The 20,355-nt window shown below is 40.6% G+C and overlaps 1 protein-coding gene across 1 annotated transcript in view; it reads right to left on the bottom strand.

Moving 5' to 3' along the window:
* LOC137272946 (CAP-Gly domain-containing linker protein 1-like) overlaps nt 1–13,137 on the bottom strand; it is a 39,657-nt gene extending 26,520 nt beyond the window's left edge. The window contains exon 1 of the mRNA XM_067805372.1: nt 12,807–13,137. Coding sequence (XP_067661473.1) covers nt 12,807–13,052 — 246 coding nt within the window. The 5' untranslated portion in view covers nt 13,053–13,137. The remainder of the gene's footprint in view (nt 1–12,806) is intronic.
* Nucleotides 13,138–20,355: the final 7,218 nt, after the last annotated feature.

The following is a 20,355-nucleotide window of genomic DNA, read 5'->3' as shown; positions in this document are numbered from 1 at the left end:
GGAATCGTCTCTTGAATACAGCAGGGTGCTGTTCTCTCACCCCTTCAACGGTAGACTCGAAACCGACCATCTGTATGGAATAACTGAAAACGGCTTTCATCCGTAAAACAAAATTCGTTGCCAATTCCAGTTCTGCCAGAGCTGCACAGTGCGGACCCACCTAAGTATGTCACTTATGATGTCATCTTCTCGATAATAAATTCACCTATATCCCAGAAGGTGTTGTATATGGTACTGGTTCCTCGCTATCATGTGAGTGGATGGGACAGTTTGGTTTTCCGCCTCTTTTAGCAATATTCAAGTAATGTCCCGGCGATGGACACCAGAAGTGGGCTTCACACATTATACCCATCCTGGGAATCGAACCCAGGCTTCGGTGTGACCAGCGAAAGCTTTAACCACTAGGCTACCCCAGCGCCCCATTAACCGTTAAGGACCAGGAGGTAGGTTAACAGTTATTGTGCTTGTACGTTGCGCCAACGGACCAGGTTCGATCCTCAACATCGAAACACAATTACATTCACTCGATGTCTCTAGTCGTGGTAGGGCAAGGCTGGAAGTAGCCTCACTCACTGTGAGATTCCAGGTAGAAATGTGGTCCATAACTATGGTGCTTGTACTGAGACTAGCAAAAAGTTGACTGGTTGGTCAGGATTCCCGACATAAACGCGTCAGTAACTGGATTGTCTTGCCCAGAAATGGAACCCCCGACGTCCCCGTCAAATAGCAGGTGAGTGCGAAGTTAACATAATAAACAAACACGTTTCTCAGTCAAAGAACATCTGTCACGGCGGGTTCGACACTCCAAAATAAACTAGTGGTCAAAATAAGTATAGAGCAATTTTTCAAGGCATCAAATGGTCTCTAACTTCTTCAGATTTTATAGCTGTCGCTTTTAAACCGAACCGTAGCATACAGTTATCTTGGTTAGACAATGTCAATATAATGTATATCTTACTTAAACTGTTACTTGTGATCTTTCGCCTATGATAAAAGGTAGCACAATCGTTACACGTATATTTTCCATATCATACTGAAGATATCTGTAATCCGATAAGGCATACTAAACCACGTTATCTGACAAACATTTACCAAATGGGTTTTGAATCTTCAGACACATTTTCACAATATCCCATCGCGTTTAGTCATGAGTGTTATCTCTCTCCGATGTTAAGCCCTGTCATGTCTGTTCGCTACAGCCAATAACTCCTCATAAATCAATTGCTGAGAGATCGATAGAGATCGATAGCTGTACCAAAGTCGTAATCAAAAAGGAATAAATACCCGTTATTATTTCTCAGCAAGGACGTGCACTGACAGCATGAACACTATAGCTCCAAGCTGAAGTCTGACTCGACATACTTTCACATAAATGCCTTTTGTTTTGGCCTTCAGCAAAATCAAGTCAAGGTTATATATTTTAGAATGGTTTGTGTTCGTGTCGAAGGACAAGCAAAGGAAAGACCCGGCAAACTGGTTATGCACAGAATACTTCCCTAGTACTAGTATAGGTCCCTCGCTTCGAACATGTAAGTTTTTTGTCAGCTGTTTTCAAAGTTGGGTCTATTGTTAGTACAATGCATCATAATTATGTGCTTTTAAAGTGTGCGTTTCTATCTGATATTTGATAAATGGAGGGTTCCACGCTTGATTTCCACATGAAGACATCAACCATTGTTGTCTCTTCCACAAATCACCCATTTAATTTTATTAAGAAAGCACACATCTAGGTACACGATCGAAACAGGCATTCGTGTAATTTCAAATAATTAGAGACGTTTTCTACAACTTTCATACATGCTGGGTCTCTGGATATCTATAATCGAAACAAGAAACATATAAACTTAAAAGGAGACCCAGTGAGCTGGGAGATTCCTGGCCATAAAGAACATCTAGATTTGCTTGTGTAAGGGCGTTCATATTGCAAAGGAGGGCTGGGTGGAAGGGAAAATAATGTTGTCAAGAGACTGTGACACAGACTACGACTATGGCAATCTTAAGACGTTTGCATCCAGCTTTACATGTTCTAACTTTATATTTGGACAGCTCATACCTAACAACCCTCATCCGATCCATGGATCCAAAAGTCGACATACATGCGCTTTCTCAAATGCAATACTGTCTGTGAAAATCCTTCTCATGGTCTAAAATATGGAGTCTGATAAATAAAAGAAACTGATAACGTATCGACGCAGGGCTTTAGTTGTACGTTTTCTGTTGCTGTGGTAACGAAGTCCACCCATTCTGTGGTATAAACTTTCTGTAAGCTGTCACACAATGTTCCCACACCAGGTGCGGCACCACAGTAATGAAAAACACGATTTAAAGTATGGTGACCCAAACTCTTCACACAAGCCCACAATGAACCGTTTGAGCCATTGCTCAGTGTCTATGATCAAACGAAAAGCATGTCCCATTAGTGACATAAAACAACATGTCGACAATATAATCACATAGCAACGGACCCTGGCAACCAGACTGTTATGGAGATTAGTCAGGGTGGGTCCGTCTTGGTTGGTCTTCCATGTCGTTCATTAGTACAATAAACCGGATGACGCCTCCGATGCTCCCGTAATTGGGAATCCCTGCCAGAAAACGTGAGATGTTGATAATGCTAACGTCTACGGACGGCGTCACGACATCTCAGCTGCGTGTGAGGCACATTAGACATTCTTTTTCCATTGTACAGTCATTAAGAAAAGCCATATGGCTATCTCGGTAATTTCATTTCTCATTACTGTGGCGGGTTTCAAATTATATTTCCGGTACATACCTTTCATTACTTATGTGAAAGAACAAACAACACTTATACCATATAAGAAATGACGTATCAGCTAAAGGTTTCGAAATAAACACATATTAACATGCCATTTAAATATTTTTAAATTAATGTTTTCCGATTGTTGTATTGATAATGGTTTATATTTTCAGCGCAAAGGAGCAATTAAAATATTACATTTAATATAATATTTTTAATTTGTTTGTATTTTAATACTATTAAAAGTCAGAAGTATTGATTATCCATTTATCGTGACAGAGGCACTGAATGGGGTTTAACGCTCATTTGAACAGTATTTAACTAGTCTGCTCAACATGGGAGGAAACCCGAAGTGATGCAAGTCTCACATGCTCAAAGTTGGTGAAACGAGGAACCCGGGACTCGAACCCATGACAATATGTTTCTGCAGTACTCAGTATACGCAACGGCAACAAGGACTTAGACCTGGTCTACTGGGCCGTGACCCCTCCCTCTCGGATTTATTGTCATCACAGGAAGCCAAAACAGAATAATGAAATGGATTGTGCGATAATGCATTAGTCATGGAACACGTCCACTGTGAATACGTATGCTGGAGACGTTGGTTAGCGAGTCAAGGCTGTCAGACATTTTCTTAACCCGGATGTCAAAAGAAAGCTTGTCATCCCATTTTGTTTCAAAGAGATGTGATTGAAATTAAATAACGTCGCATGATAGTTTCCTTTCCACATACTACATTTCAGTTGCATGTTCACAAGGGTATACATATTCTCCAATGCTTGTTCCACAGGTCCAACCTGCATGTTGACAAAGGTATATACACACATTTATTCTCCAACGCTTGTTCCATATATATACGCCCAAACCCAGTTCTCATGACCCGTATGTTTACAAGCATATACATTCTTCCGCCTACTGCTTCTATTAACGCCTATTTTGGCATCTGAACACTTGACAGAAACCATTCACGCTTTGTTTTCGCTAATAATCTCACCTGCCATTATACGGCGTTAATACTACCTCTTGGTGATATCCGTGCTTCAACCAAATGTTGTTTACTGTTTGTGACAATTCTAACGATGTGTCAGCAGTTACAAAATAATGAATTATTCCACCTTCTTGCGACATGACTTTGAATGAAAGACGTACATGAGTTCAATGGTTATCTTGACTTGTATACGAGTTTTTCTAAACAGTTTAGCGGAGGCTGACTAGGTTAGGTGGCTGACTTTGTGTGCTGGCATTAAGTGCCTGACTTTGAGCGTGAGGGTTCGAATTCCGGATGAGACAGATCCTAAAAATGTACTAGATGCTGTACTTTAATAAGAAAGTGTAATCCCAAACATAACACATCTTATACGTCATGAGTATTTCACGATCAGGTCAGAAACGGCGTTACACTACGATAAGCGGAAGTCAGTTTAAATCTACTATGAAAGGTAAGAGAATTTGAACACTACTCCCGCTGACAACGTCTCTTCATAACTTCATGTGTTTGTTAACCTGGGTAATCTCCACTTACAGGTAAGTGCCATGCCGTCTATTAGCACTGTAATCAATCACTTGTAAATGCCACGGCTAACACGTCCAAAACGCTTGCAACGTCATTCTTGACTGTCAGGTGAATGGTGCAGTCGGATCTGCCAGCGCTTTAGTTTCTGTGGTGACAACGTCGTGTTCCTCTCATCTGGGACTGCGGGTGGCATAATCACGGTCTAGTTATAGACGTTGCCGCACTTATTGTCTACCTGTGGTCTACACCTGTAATTAATGGTTTTACGCAAACTGTTTACGTGTTACGCAGAGAGTGTTGACCCTCAAAGTGAATGTACATGAAAGCGAATTTGGAATGATTGGGGGACAAGGAAAGTTTTATTGATAAAAGAGACACATCTCTAACCTCAGTGGGGGTCTATCCCAGGCTAACACCAGCGACACAGCGGCACTGAGGAGAGATATATGCTGGGACGGGCAGTCAAAGCGAGCCAAATCCCAATTAGCTCTTAAAACCAGTCCATGTGAAGACGTCACGTGTTAAACTGGGACATTCTCTACGAATGGTTACTGTTGCCATCAACAGCTTAAGGATGAGCTAATAAAATGTGAGTCATTCATAACACATATTCTTGGCATGACTTTAACATACATTAAGATTAACTCCGGTCCCCGTGCTAAACTGAAACATTGCTTTTATACAGAAGTGAGTGTTACAATCTTAAAACAATGTTTTACCTAGATTAATATATATTGTACTTGGAGAAGGTTCCTTGTACGTAAATAGAAGCATCGTCTACGAAGGGTAACACGTTTTTGTATGGACAGGTTAAGTAACCCACGCTTGTAAGAGGCAACTAACGGGACTGGTGGTCAGGCTTGCTGACTTGGTTGACACACGTCATCGTATCCCAGGTGCGTAGATAAATGCTCATGTTGTTGATCACAAGATTGTCTGGTCCAGACTCGATTATTTACAGACCGCCGTCACCTAGCAGGCATATTGCTGAGAGCGGCGTTAAACAAGAAACAAGGAACCAACGATCCGTAGATGATCTGTGAATTATGAGTTAGAAAAACTATAGCGACATGCTTATTTCTTTGGGTAGAATCACAATCCTCTGTATTCCATTAACCATATTCCTAACATATGTTTCTTAAACACAGTTTTGGTTTATAACCTCCTTGGTGAAAATCTCTAGACAGACATAAAGGGGTGATTTGTTTTCGCCGCTTTTAGGAATATTCCGGCAATATCACGCGGGGGACACAAGAAATGGGCGTTACACGTTGTACCCATGAGAAATCGAATCCGGATCTTGGGCGAGACGAGCGAACACTTTAACCACTGGACTGCTCCACCAGGCATAAACGAGACGGGATTTTGATGTAACTTGGACAACGAAGAACGATGAATGGCCCGAATCCAAAATATACATCGTAATATTGAAGCGACATGAACCCCTGGATACACGAGAATGGATCACTATGCTGGATTAGAACTGGCCTTCAGTAACCCATGCCTGTCGTGAGAGATGACTCACGGGATCAGGTGGTCAGACTCGCCGACTTGGTTGATGCATGTCATCGTATCCCAACTGCGCAGATCGATGCTCATGTCGTTGATCACTGGATTGTCTGGTCCAGACTCGATTATTTACAGACAGGTGGAATATTGCTGAGTGTAAATGAACTGCTACAGACCAGCTAACTACTGACGTAACAAAGAGCAGTGTAGTTTCCGTATGATTGTCTGTACACACAAGAACGTAACAAGAATTACCACCTGAAAAAAGAGAACATTTTCTGCGTTGAAAAAACACGAACAAATGCCAAGTTGTACTTAGAGGAACGGAATAGTTCAGTCACTCGTGGCCTTTCTGAATAAAAAGCCCAACAAGTGTTTGAGAAACACTGAGAAGAATTGCCCTAAGATTACATTTTTACACTTGCGTAATATAAGTGCAAAGAACATGGCAGCGTTGCTAGACGTGATATAAAATCCTTGTAATCCCAAGTTCACGTTATCACATCGAAACTCTGGGTATAACCAAACACACATATCTGCGGTAATGAAGCATTCCCCCAGCAGCGCACTCCAGTGGTCAGGAGTTGTACACTCAAAGCATTTTATCTGGTCTGGGCATAAGCAGGGCAACACAAGGAAGAGCGAACGAGTTCGTGTGCGAGTGAGTACATGAGTGAGTGAGCGGGTCGTTGGGCGGATGGGCGGGCGAGTTTGTACGGGGTGCATTTGTTGTTTAGCGACGTACTCTGCAATATCCCAGCAGTGTGAATGTAAAAATGTAGTAGTAGTAGTAGTAGTAGTAGTAGTAGTAGTAGTAGTAGTAGTACCCGTTACACTGTTACAAGAAAATCATGTACACACCTGTTGCTTTATAAGAACGTGAGCGCACAAGTATGCGACACGATAAAAGGCTTTGGCGTGCCATATACCTTGTTCTGACCAAACATCACCAGATACCTCATGTTTCAACTATGTTTAATCAGTGTAAGCATATTGTCTATGTACCAGTAAATGCATGTTTACACACAAACCATAAACCGCTCACCCCTAAGTCCCCTCAACCCACTGCGTTAACAAGTAGACTAGATAGGTGTTTGTCGGCGTGTTTGTCTGTACATGTATCAGTCTTCAGACGAGGGCTCGTTTCACAAAACCACCGTAGTGTGTTATGAAACTCAGGTGTTCATTAGTTAGTCATCACCAAACGCACAAGAACTGCGTGATTCAGGATTTCTTCATACTAGGCTGTGATTAATATGCAGTAATATATTACTGATGACAGTAATACACACCTACCGTTAAAGAATACGACACTACAAGAACATTTATGTACGTCAGTCATAGCATGAGGATTGTTGTCAAGACATTCACGTTATACTAAAATGGCTTTGCGAATGGCTTTGTAATTAATTAAACGTCAATGTACATGCGTATTGAATGACGTGTTACACTGATGAAACAGATACCCTGTCGACATACATGTCATGGATAGTCTGTCATACAATCACTGAACGACATTATTTCCCCTTCCGCTTAGTCCTTGCAACGCTAATTTAAAGCGTTGTTCTCTAGTTTAGATGTTCTCGGATTCTGAATCTACCACCTCACTTGGACTTCTATTCCTTTTCATAGGAATTATTTGTTTCTGTCAACATTAGATACATTCAGAGACATGGAGTTAGCCTGAAGCTAGAACCTGTAATCACCACGTGTTTCAAGTGCAAGATTGTATGTGTTGAAGTGGGAGGTACTGGATAATGTCACGACTTGAAGTGTGCTGTAGAGCAGGCCCAGTCTTACTTCAATGTCCATGCATAAATATATGACTGTTTGGCTGTGCCTGTTGTGGTGAAATAGTTTGTACTTGCTCAATTTCAGCTACATAGCCCCCTGTTTCAATAAAGTACACCCATTTCTGATTGGATCTTATGTCGCCCCTTCCTGGTGGATAACGTTACGGATCGTTCATAATTTATGGCTTGGGGTATTTGGGGTGTAGGGGTGGGGTTTCTGTGTAGTAATGTTGTTTAGTAACTGTTCCTGTTGTAATGTATATAACAGCGGATATACAGCGAGTCCCGTGTGTTCAACAGTATGCAATTCAATACACAACTCTCGATGTTTGACAGGTTCATAATACAAGTAGCTCCTGACTTGCCCACCTCGCCCACCTCACCTCGTGTTATCAAATAACTTTATAAACTGTATTTCTATAGCCACGTGAAGTAAAAAAAAAAAAGACGCGGTATGCTTTGAAGTTCAATGGAATGGATAAATCAAATGAATCGTATTTTATAATGACATTCATTTCAGTCATACCATATCGGTGTGTAAGTAGGGCATCTTAAAACAAGGGCCACTGGCGCATAAGCCACGCAAACTTTGATCACGGACCGTTGGTGCATAAGCCAGGCAACTTTGAACGTGAGCCATCGGTGCCTAAGTCAGGCAACTGTGAACATGAGACATAGGTGTATAAACCAGGCAACCTGAACATGGACCATCAGTGTATAAGCCAGGCAACCTTGAACATGGACCATCAGTGTATAAGCCAGGCAACCTTGAACATGGACCATTGGTGTATAAGCCAGGCAACTTTGAACATGGACCATTGGTGTATAAGCCAGGCAACTTTGAACATGGACCATCAGTGTATAAGCCAGGCAACTTTGAACATGAGCCAATGGTATATAAGCCGGGCAACTTTGAACTGTGAATTGGACTGGTTCATCGGTGTATCTACCGACACATACTATGTTATACATACATGGTGATATTATATTACATATTCTACAATATCCAGGTACGGCGGCTATGGAGCCTAGTGGTTAAAGCGTTATTCGTCACACAAATACCAGTGTTCGATTTCGGGTATAATGCATTCTGTTTCTAATGTCCCCCATGGTGAAGGTGGTTGCACGTCAAAGACGCCGGATATTACTGGCTACTCAACTTCATATTGACATTTCGCTGACTGTTTTATGCATGTTCTAATACACCACGAACACCGCAACGGGCAAGAAAACCCTTTAAATGAACATAATATTCATTTACTTGTCCAACATAATATTCTTTTACCTGTCAAAATAAATCAGGATTCAATGCATTTCCCATCAATAAACTACGTTGTTCGTGCATCAAGGTAATAAATATCCGATTTTCTGAAATCTGGGACAGAAAATATACTGCTTCCAGCCATGTTATGAAAACCAATCCGCGATGAATTAACCTACAACACGCAACCATAGGCAAACTAATTAAAGGGGCACTGGTTCTTAATTCAATCTCACTTTGTGTAATGCAAGAAATATTAGTAATTTATTTCGACAGGGAATTATTTCATTAATGCAAAGTATACTTAGGATTCTTACAAAGTATACTTAAATGTAATTCGCATTCCGTGAAATAAGAACATCCTGCTTTAACTGCAGTAATAATTGTGACGTGTTTGAAGGAAGAGATTAAACGAGTCTGACTTCAACAGATGTAATATATGCCTGGTAAATGATATCCACTGACAATAAGAGCAGTTCTGTGTCTATTAGGTCTTTAGAAGTCAAGAGCTTGACACATGGGTGGATTACGCTCCCGGATTGCAATTCATGGAGCCAATATAGGCATAACCAGGCAGGGTTAACGAACCGAGTATTGGCCGAGTCAATTGTACTGTTCCTAATAGACTGAGGAAAGTAGGTATCGGTGTCAACGTTTCCCTATATTCAGGGAGAGTTATTATCCTTTATTACTCACTCTGACACATAGGTGCCTACACAGTTTGTTTGTTTACATTTGTTGCCATGGTGATGAGAAAAAGGCTGGAGTCATATCAAGAAATACCGCGGTTTAACTGAAACGGATTTGTTTCGGTCGTGGTTGAAACCTGCATCATCATCAATACTTGCATGTATCATCAAGACCTGCATATATCATCGATGATAATTTGTTTCCATTAAAACCATAAGTCTTTGTTTTGACATTACGCATGAGCGAAAAGTGTTTCATCGTACTCATCTTACAGGGAATAATGAATACTTGTACGTGACACCCATAGACAACAACCTGTTGGGGGCGGGGAATTAAGTCACTTGATGAAGGTGCACAATGAATGAATGAGTGTCTACATTTTATCTGATATTTACTTCAGTGATCAGAGCACGTACACGATGCTGTTATGTATATACATGTAATTATGTATCTGCGCCCTAACATCATAAGCAGCATATTTATTACCTACGAGGTCCAACATATTGGGGTTCACATACGATGCCCTAAGGCCAAATATCACTTTGTCATGGTGACGTGAGGTCTTGAACAATGCCATGACGTCACGGTTCTTTTGTGACGTTGGGTTCTACATGCGGGGACGGCGGGACAGTCCATGTTTGAAAGCAGATTTGTTTTTTTCCCCCTCAATTTAACAATTTCGGTAATAAACAAATATCGGCATATCTCTCGCTCTCGCTCGGGAAATACTAACATTTAGGCAGTCGTGTCATGAACATAGTATGACATGGACACTCATGTCATATCCTCTATGTACATTGTAGAATATACGACACTGAAAATAAGAACAACAGCAGCAGTCATTTGCAATGTGTTAAGTTGTCGTTTGGTGATACGATCAAACATAGCAGGAACGTGCTGTGTAGATTCCTCTTTGGGGTTGTTTTCATTGGACAGTTTTAACGATTGAGTATACTACTTATAACACTCTCGAGACAATTGTGGAAACACTGATTCGCCTAGCAACTTTTCAAGTCTTAGTCAGCCCTACGAACAATTTGATCTTGTTAAGTAAGTACTGACGTACAGGTTTCAAAGTAAACGCTTTTTCTTGATGAGATAAGTACAAAGTGGTATTTATCGAAATCAGATAATCCGAGACGGGAGCTTTTGAAATGTGTGAAAAGAAACGCGAGTGTACGCTAACAATACTTTGAAGGAGCTATGAATCTTATCGAAACCTTTTTTACGTTTTTACACGAATGCCTGTAGCGATATGCACAAAACTAACTTGATCAGCGCATAGGAATTATGTACATTGGATATTGATATACTCCATATAATATATTCTTGGTTTAACGTTTAATGCAATATACTTTAAAATAATTATTTTGTCTCTTCTTTGAAAATATCGGATATTAAGATTTGCTTGAATAGAGTTATTCCATGTGCTAGATTCTGTAAGAAATATACTTAAAGAGAGTTGGCACTTTAAACATTTCTATTTTGTGTGACAATAACATTTCTAAGATTGATAAATTCTAGTATTACTTCGAAGACAGTTGGATCATCAACGGTAATGAAATCCTTAGTTCGCGTCTCTGTATGGATAGGGTGAGACTTTTAAGTTTGTTCACTATTTTGAAGTGGATATTAGCCAATCAGGAAGCAGCTTTCTCGAGTTTTATCCCACTTGTTTCAAAATGGAGACTTAAGTTCGACGGTAGGCTTCGACAACTATTTTGATTAGAAAATATTAAAAATCCGAATAAAATAAAAATCAGAATATGTAATCGATGACAGAGACTGTATAAATGTGCTTTCAACGGACCGTGGAAAGTCTGGAAAGACGGTGGAGATAGACTGTAATTTTGACGTATTCGGCCGTAGTACCCGTAATAATATCCAAGCTTGGATAATGGTGACTAGAACACTGATGTTTGGTACGACAGCCGTCTTCGTGGCGTTAAAAACTAATCACGTCAGAGACTCATGTGCAGTTGATGTATTTTACGGGGCTTTCTTTTATAACGTGTTGTAAGATGGCTACTGGTATTTCTCTCGTGTAGGAAACGGAATTCGGAGCTAACTATGTATCTGACTGATGGCGCTCTTACATTTTAAACTTACTCAATACTTCTATATCGACACATATATGTGCAGATCGATGTTCATGCTGTTGATCACTGAATTGTCTGGTCTAGACTCGATTATTTACAGACCGTCGCCATATACTGTATACATGTATATGGAATACTGCTAACTTCAATCGTTCTATATCCACAGTAAACGCGATTACCAACATATACTAAGTTCTGTTGTATATTTGATTTCGTCTCTGAAACATATTGTAAGGAACAGAAACGGCTTCTACATTATCTATGTTAAATATGTTTAAAAGGAGCCCAGGGTCTGTCTTTATGAGACTTACCCCATATTCTAGACTTACGGGGTTTATCCACATTTAAAGGCTGACCACCAAACCATTGTAACAAGGAACGTGATTTTGGTTTGTGTTATGATTAACTATCTATACATACATTTTCATAGAGAAACGTACTGTGTACGTCAAGCCCTGGAATTCAAAGCTTAAGACATTGTGAAAGTACAATATTATGATTTCAAAAGATTGGCAATAGAGGAAATCGTTGAGTAAAATATATACTGAAAGGGTCAAAACCTTGTCCAAAACAGCAAAACATTTGGAAGTGACGCCTTAAGTGGTTAACGACATGGTCAAGAGTGTTGGTGGGGCTACATGTCTGTCTCAAATCAGTTTTAGTAATATTCCAGGGATCACAGTGGGAACTTCGGAAGTGGGCTTCACAACGTATACCCTAGTCTGCCTCACAGTCCCTGAACCACATTATTTTGCCTCCTGCCAAGCCTTCTGTGCAGCGCTAAAGCCTTAAATGAAGCAAGTCTAGATTTCCTTAGGTTCAGGATCTGAATCACTGGTTTCCCTTGGGCTCCTTTTCAATTAAAATGGGTTTATTTGTTAGTATCAAAATTATACATATTCAAAGACTAAGCCTTAGTCTATGAGCACCCATGTTGGGAATCGAACCCGGACGTTTGAGCGAGCGCTTTACCCACTCGGCTACATCTTAATGGCTCTGGTGGCCAGGCTATGTACTGGACAGTGTGAGATATTGCATGTCAGCGTACCACCACGGCATTGACCATCAATCACTGAATTGTCTGGTCCAGATTCGATTAATTACATGCCACTATCATATATATAGCTGGAATATTGCTGAGTCTGAACAAACCGGTATGTGATAGGCAGGTAAGTGCACTCACCCATGACAGTTTACTCTGGGCCGTAGCTTCTATGGTATCCAATCCCGTCGGGTCCACACCAGGGTGTTTTTGCAAACTTCGTTCTTGGGGTAGATTATTCACAGGTCTTGGTAGGCGACTTTCTTGGGTGTCTGGGTCCTTAGGTCGTGGTAAACGACTCCCCGACGTATGTAACTGGTTGTTGAGACGTGTGAGTCGACTACGACGATCCTGCGGTGATCGGGAGGCAGTCTGTGCGCCAGGCATGACTGAAGGTGTATCTGAATTCCTTCAATCAGATGTGGCAACTACTATATCTATCTCTTGAATAATATACCCGAAACATATACTTTTCAAACATATTTTCCGAGTGAAGCGACTTGAAAATGAAATTTCCAAACAACTTGATTATCACCAGATGACTGTTATCCAAAGATGTAAGATACCGGCGCCAGAATAACCACAGCTCCTTTCCAAGGCCCGACACGACACCTTTAATTTCAGGTTGTATTGTGCTATGGTAAATGAAAAACACGACCAGTGCTCACTTTTGCATAAGGCAATTGTTCCTAGCGATTTCAAGTCGTGTCACGCATACAGTCAAGACATTCAGCGTTAAGAGTAAGACGTTGTCAGCTATACGTAACAGCATGCAAGTGTCCAATCCAGATTATATATCCGGGACAAGTGACCGGTGTCCTTCGAGTGACCCGCAGCACACAGCATATAAACCGTTTGGCTTCGTCCGGCAGCGTTATCAAGCTTCTCTCTCGATACTGTTAGTGCGATACAATCAGAACGCGGAGAGCTTTTGACGACAACTCGGAAAACAATGTCACGTGATCATTGTTGACAAACTGCCCACTGTGATGGCTGTTGTTCGGCAGCCGGGAACAGTCTGTAAATCACTGTCGGATATAAATTTCATCAAACTTTGAAATGACAGGGAATGTCTCAGTTTTGTTTTAATCAAAGCTTAATAGGAATATAAACGGAGAAAATAATAAAAAGATCATGATGTTGGTCATTACTCCTAAAGCGCCTTCTTATCAAACCGACGATGAAGCGACAGGTGCGTGTGGCAATTTATCATATGTGAGACTTAGTATGGCAAATCAATCTTCACTGAAGCACCAGTTCGAACTCGCGTTTCTGCGTTGATAGACTTAACGCGGCCGTCGTAGTATCGTCGCTGTGGTTACCCACAACGTGAATGATATTAACAGGTAACCACGAAACGTACAGTAGTGTTGAGATGTCTCAACTGCTGTAAAACATTTGGCCACACTCCACTTACATAATAATTCCTGCTGTGAATCAACTGTTTACCGCAGCGAGTATCCAAGCGCTACTGAAGTTTATATCATTCGTCTCTATGAGGTATTCAAGCGGGGTTGTTTAATTGGAGTTTATTCCGTGGAATGTGATTCGCACTCAACTGGTTGGTAAACGTAATAATTTCGAAATAATATCATTATGTTTTGACACTAATCCAAAATGAAGGGTTCAGGCAACTCGTGATTGCGATCTGTTTACTTATGTCAGCTAAGTCATGTGTATATTGTAGTTATTAGATTTTATAGGTTATATAAACACTTGACGAATCAATATGTCAAGAAGGCATAAAACCATCCCCTTAACTGACCTACTTTGAGGTTATGTGACAAACAAAATCAATAAAACCACCTGATGATAAACGCGGCTCTAAGCATAATCACGCATTTAGAATTCTTTTTAAATATATACACATATATATATATGGATCGTACTCACACACACCATATCGGGCGTTGATTTGGATTAATGGGCCCAAATTAGGATCAGTTCATGTTAAGCAATCCCGGCTCCACAAAGCCGCTTTTATTTGCTTTTGCGCTAGGACTGTCATAAGCTTGTGCGAAATTGTGACAGTTATCTTACCGCTGGGTTCGATTCCCAGTATGGATACAATGTGTGAAACCCATTTCTGGTAAAGCATATTTCGGTAAAGCATACGCCCAAAGCATAAGTTGGCCAGTAGATATTTTTACACGTTTTGCGCATGCGCAGAGCGAGGCTAAAAGTAACGTGAGCCCAACGAATACCCGCTTCAATTCTACCCAAGATCGTCCACTCGGTGTTTCACCTACGTCACCGACGGACACTGCAGAACAGGTGTCTGTCCTTCAAACCATCAGAAATCGTCTGAGAGGAGTGTGAATTCAAACATATCTGCCAGCATTTGAACCTGTCCTGACACGACTACACCGAGAATGACGTGTCCAAAGGTGCAACAGGGTACACTCATGGAACGTGCTCCTGCAACGACGGGATGGGAGACAAAATGTCTATCGACATCAACACGGACGTTTTGCTCCGAACGTACAGGTGGAAAGATTTGGAGAGGATAGCGTCATGGTGTGGAGGGAAATATCCTACGCGGTTAGAGCATAGCTAGTGGTGGTTCAAGGCATTCTTACAGGAAATCGCTACATCGTCCAAATCCTAAGACTTCACCTTCTCCCACTTTTTAACTTCCAAACCGACAACGCTTGACACCACACAGATCGTGTAACACGTGGCAAGGCCAATGAAAAGGGTCAGTGTCCTTACGTGGCCTTTCAAATCGCCTGATCCAAGCATCAATGAGACGAATTTGATCGACGAGTCCGTAAACGTCAACACCGCCCTCAGTCACTTGCAGATCTGGCCAACGCGTTGCGAAGAAGATGTCGAGCAGTGGTTGTAAGGGGTTGTGTCACCAGATAATGACCTGAACGCCCCTTTGTGTCTGTACACATGTGCAGTGAGTAAACTGAATTAATACTGACAATGACAACAATACATATGTTCACGAGTGAGTCGAATTTCCTCAATCTATGTTCAAGCTTAATCGACTGAAATACACTTAATACATTTAATACATCTCCCCATTTTTTACCTGTGCTTTTACTTTTTCTGTTGTTTTTTTTTTTTAGTTTATTTTCCGGAAAAGAATTATATGTCCAAGTTTGAAGTTTCTTTCTTTTCTAAGAGTTTATTTCTTGCAGACCAAAACGCATCCAAATAATTCATCACATTAATTATTTTGCACTGACACTTCTTTGTAGATACTACAGCCCTCACTGCCAACATTATGTTTGCTGACATTGCTGTGTTATTTCCCTACATATATTTCCAGCGCAGCACATAGCTGCCCAACAGCCATATACGCAGTAAGTGTATTATTTTGGGGTCCTCGTTGAAAGTAAAACAATGTCACAGTGATCAGAAAGAAAAAAAAACATTAGCCAGCCCGATATCCTTTCTTTATCCCAGTGAAGAACCTAGGCGTATATATGTTGAAACAAAGCTCTACATTGGCCAGTCCGATATCCATTTCTCTATCCCATTGAAAGACCTAGGCGTATATAAATTGAAACAAAGCTCAACATGTTAGACCAAGTATCTCATCCGTGTAAAAGCTGCTGTCCGGATCCTGAGTGTCATAGAAGCTGTTCTTACAGACTAAAACTTAGTTTCTGAATATATAATGTTGATAGTAACAAACAAATCTTTGGTTAAATTGAAAAGTAGCGCAAGGCAGACCAGAGATGGGGAAATCTAGACTTGCTTAATTTAGAGATCATAGCATTACGGGGAGGGTTAGGCTGTAGGTAAAATATATATAATATGGCTCAGGGACTGTGTGACAGACCACTGTTGTCAGACCATTTATACTGTCTGGGATCGACTATTGTACCAGTGAACAACTCCTGCAGAGACTACAGAAGGTCGAAACAGGCCTTTCAGATCAACAACTATAGACTAAACGTTACACTAAACATTACACCTCATTACACTAATGTTCATCACTGCTTTGTCGTACACCGTATGGTCCCCAGATTTGCCATGCCTTTGCATGTGTTTGGCGGGTAACATGCTTGGCCTTCGCGGACACCTGGTAATATCACTTCTTCAGAATGATATATAAACATGTGATTAATGATTAGGTGGAATTGTGCAGTGGTCTTGACTTGTGATTACAGAAATGCATTTTTATATTTAAAACAAAGCGTTGAACTAGTACTGTATCAAGGTAAGTAGAAGTATTTGGCCCTTCTGTTGCAACTTCGACGCAAACCATGCTGAACTGTTTTTTTCTGTCCCTGGCCCAACTCCAATGATATAATATATCCGAAGTATGTAACCATCCGTGTAGAGGACCGATGACGTTTTCATGGCTTGGAGTTTTCCTTTATCCAATACAAAAAGGTAAAAACTCCTTCAGGATCCATATACTGCGTTCGGATAAGTGTATTACAAGTACTTTCCTAGGTAATCTCAACTGCAACTTCGACACAACGATGATAGACTGTATATATGTTGCTGGCCTAACTCGAATGGTAAGCATCTGCTTTATCATGCCACATGTAACTTATTTTTTAAAAACCAAGGACAAAAAAAAACCCCAAACTGTTTGACCCATACATCTGGTGGACCGGTGATAATTGCGACTGCTCACTCGCGTTGCACTGTTTTCTTTAATCCAGTTCAGAAAGGTAATACCCTCTTCAGCAACGGACTCTCACATGAAATATTCACATCCCATTGACCCCCGTGATCGTAGTGATGACATCGACAAGACATGCTGTCAGGAATTACCACGGCCATCAATAGTTGAAGATTAGTGCTATTTCAGCCACACCCAGGGCGTCAACTGAAACAGCCTTATAAGTATTTGGGAACCAAGGGACTGAGAGTGATTAATCTCGCTTCATCGAACGTACGATCGATGAAGCCTGATGCGGGTGGTAATTACAGATGGGTCAAGGTGACTTTTGGTGTTGGAAGCACCGGAAAACCAGAAAAGAAACCTCGTTAAAGAATTCGTCTGACTGAAAGCACTTCAGGCAGTACTTTAACAACGTTAATGATGGGCGTTGTGTATGTTGTAGCACCTGTATCCAGGTGCATTAAATGGGGTGGGCAGATTGTTTTTTTCCGCCCATTTACTATTTTTTACTTATTATCACACTACAACCCTTATTATCAAGATCATATGGCATCACTGAGTAATTTACGTGCATCTTTCCAGCACAGCATGTAGATGTATGTATTACGGCCCCTATCGAACACAGAAAAGTCTTCAAAACGCGCTGTTTATAATGTTTTTTAAAAAAATTCTGAATTGAATTATGTAACCTATCTCAATTTATTACATTATAATAATCGGAGGGCGTTACTTAATTTCAGAACTTCAAACCATTATCTACCAATTGAAACAGGGCGATGGATTAAAACTCCCGCAAATGAAAGATTATATACTCTCTGTAATGCACACGATACTGGAGATTAATTTCATTTTTTGTTTATTTGTCCTACTTTGACCCAAGAAAGGACAAAATATGGCAACAGCCATTTCCGTGTAACCCAAATACAAACCATCTTTTTTCATTCTAACAAACTAAGAACAATTTAGAAATTAGCAATATTTTGCAATATAATAACGTCTCATTTTAAACAATGCCACCACCAGATCATTAATACCGCACGAGCGTAACAGTGTTTATTAACTGGTTAAACGTTTGTACATACAGTTCATTCAACAGTATTTAAGAAGTACATTTTGATGCAAAATTGCACCTCTCATGCCGAATAAGGCGATCAGAGTGTAAATAAAGTTTAGTTCAGTAAAAGTCCCGTCTAAGATTTGTTGACTATCGCTTTTTACGTTGTGTTTAATAATTATCAATTCCGTTTGACTTTGGCATTCGCTGGTGGTATATTGCACGCAAAATGGAATATAAAACCTGGGAGTCGTAATGCATTTCAAGTGGAATGCATTTCCTCGGAGCGGTTGTGCAACACACAGATCAGGGTGAGTCAATACGAATCAGCATTCACTTATCCGCGATGCTGATGTTATCTGTAAAATATTCTCAGTAGTAATGTAATACTGTAATAACGACTGTGCTTAAGGTAATTATGCTTGCGTACGTGAGAGTGGTACCACTATAAGCTTTCAACGTTAATCACGGCTATAACATATTTTTTTTTACATTTAGTCAACATTCAGATTTACGGATGCTATCTGGGGTAACATGGTATGGTTTATTTGTCTACTTATAAAGAACTTCTCATTTATGACTATTGTATTTAACCTATCAGATATGGAAAGGAACACGACTGAAGTACATAGCTATTGGAGAGGTGTTCGCTCGTCACGCCGAAGACCCGGGTTCGATTCCCCACATTGGTACTGCGAAGTGTCCCAAGCCGTGATATTGCTGAAATGAATGAGTCTTGAAATCAATATTGAAGACCTAGGAGGAAGACAGGGGGTTGGGATACCCATTCCTGGGATACCCAAAATATATAATTTTGATGGGAACACCTAAATTGAGAAAGACTCCCGTTTCAGAACCTCGAGCTTACGAAATACAAGACATGCTTTAAATCAAAGTTTAGGTAATGTGACAGGATTTCCCTCAAACTAGTTAACTCACTCACACGCCAATGGGCCAGCCATCTGCGGTCAATGGGAGGCATGTAGTTCTGTCCAGTTGAACTGTTATTACTCTCAGGAACCAATGTCCCTCGTTGGATATAGTGCCCACTGTAGTTTCCAATCTCTGTCATTGTATTGTCATCGTGTCACATTATCAGGAACCATTGACGTCATAATAGAAGCACGATAAGTGCTGGCCCAAAATAGACCAGATTAATCACATACAAAGATACCCTCCAGATTAATTTGTACCAATCGTTACCGCTTCATCTTAATTACTATACAATCTAAAACTAAAAGCGTTGGGGAATGTTTACGTTGTTTGTGACAGAATAAGTTACTCGTGGTTAGCTTCAGCTGGCCAACAAGACTGTACGATCTTAAAAGAGACACCACAAATAGGCTTCAGACATTACATCCATGTATGGAATCAAGTCATTAGGGTTCACTGACGCCTTTTTTGGAAACAAATGCTGGGCCAAAACAGGGGCGGATACAGTTCTTTGAGAAAGAGGGGATGCACATTTCATTTCACCCATTTGCACGGGAGCTTCAATGTTAATAGTTTCAGGACAAACGTGCGTGTTATCCCCTGCCAAGTCTACAAGGGGGTAGTAGCACCTTTGGCGACTGGCCAATGTCAAATGTTACGACTTGAGATTTACAGGGTACCATATTGCGTTAGTGTAAGTGTTTTAACATTCTGCTGTCTCTATTCTTACAGCTCTCTGATGGCATAGCGTAAATATGAGTCTGAACCAGATAATCCAATGACTGATATTATGAGCGACGATGCCAAACAGCATTGGTTGCTGAACGTCAAATCTATTACAAAGACTATCGGTTCAGATCAAACCTACTCATTGCGTTTATTGACTTCATATGCTTGAAGTGTTCATCAGCAAGAAAGTGTCAGGCGGTAGTCATTCTCTTCAGAAGAATCTGATCATATGACCATTCAAATATCTCGTACCAAAAATAGATTTCATTTGTTCCTGTTGTTACGAGTGTGTATTTCCTGTATATTTTGTTATTAATTCAGTAATAATTATTATTGAGTCATAACATTTAGTGTTTGGAATAATAATTATGATGGATCAC

The sequence above is a fragment of the Haliotis asinina genome, chromosome 2 (assembly GCF_037392515.1).
Source record: "Haliotis asinina isolate JCU_RB_2024 chromosome 2, JCU_Hal_asi_v2, whole genome shotgun sequence".
Classification (NCBI taxonomy): Eukaryota; Metazoa; Mollusca; class Gastropoda; order Lepetellida; family Haliotidae; genus Haliotis; species Haliotis asinina.
This window is presented reverse-complemented; position numbering and strand designations above follow the sequence as displayed.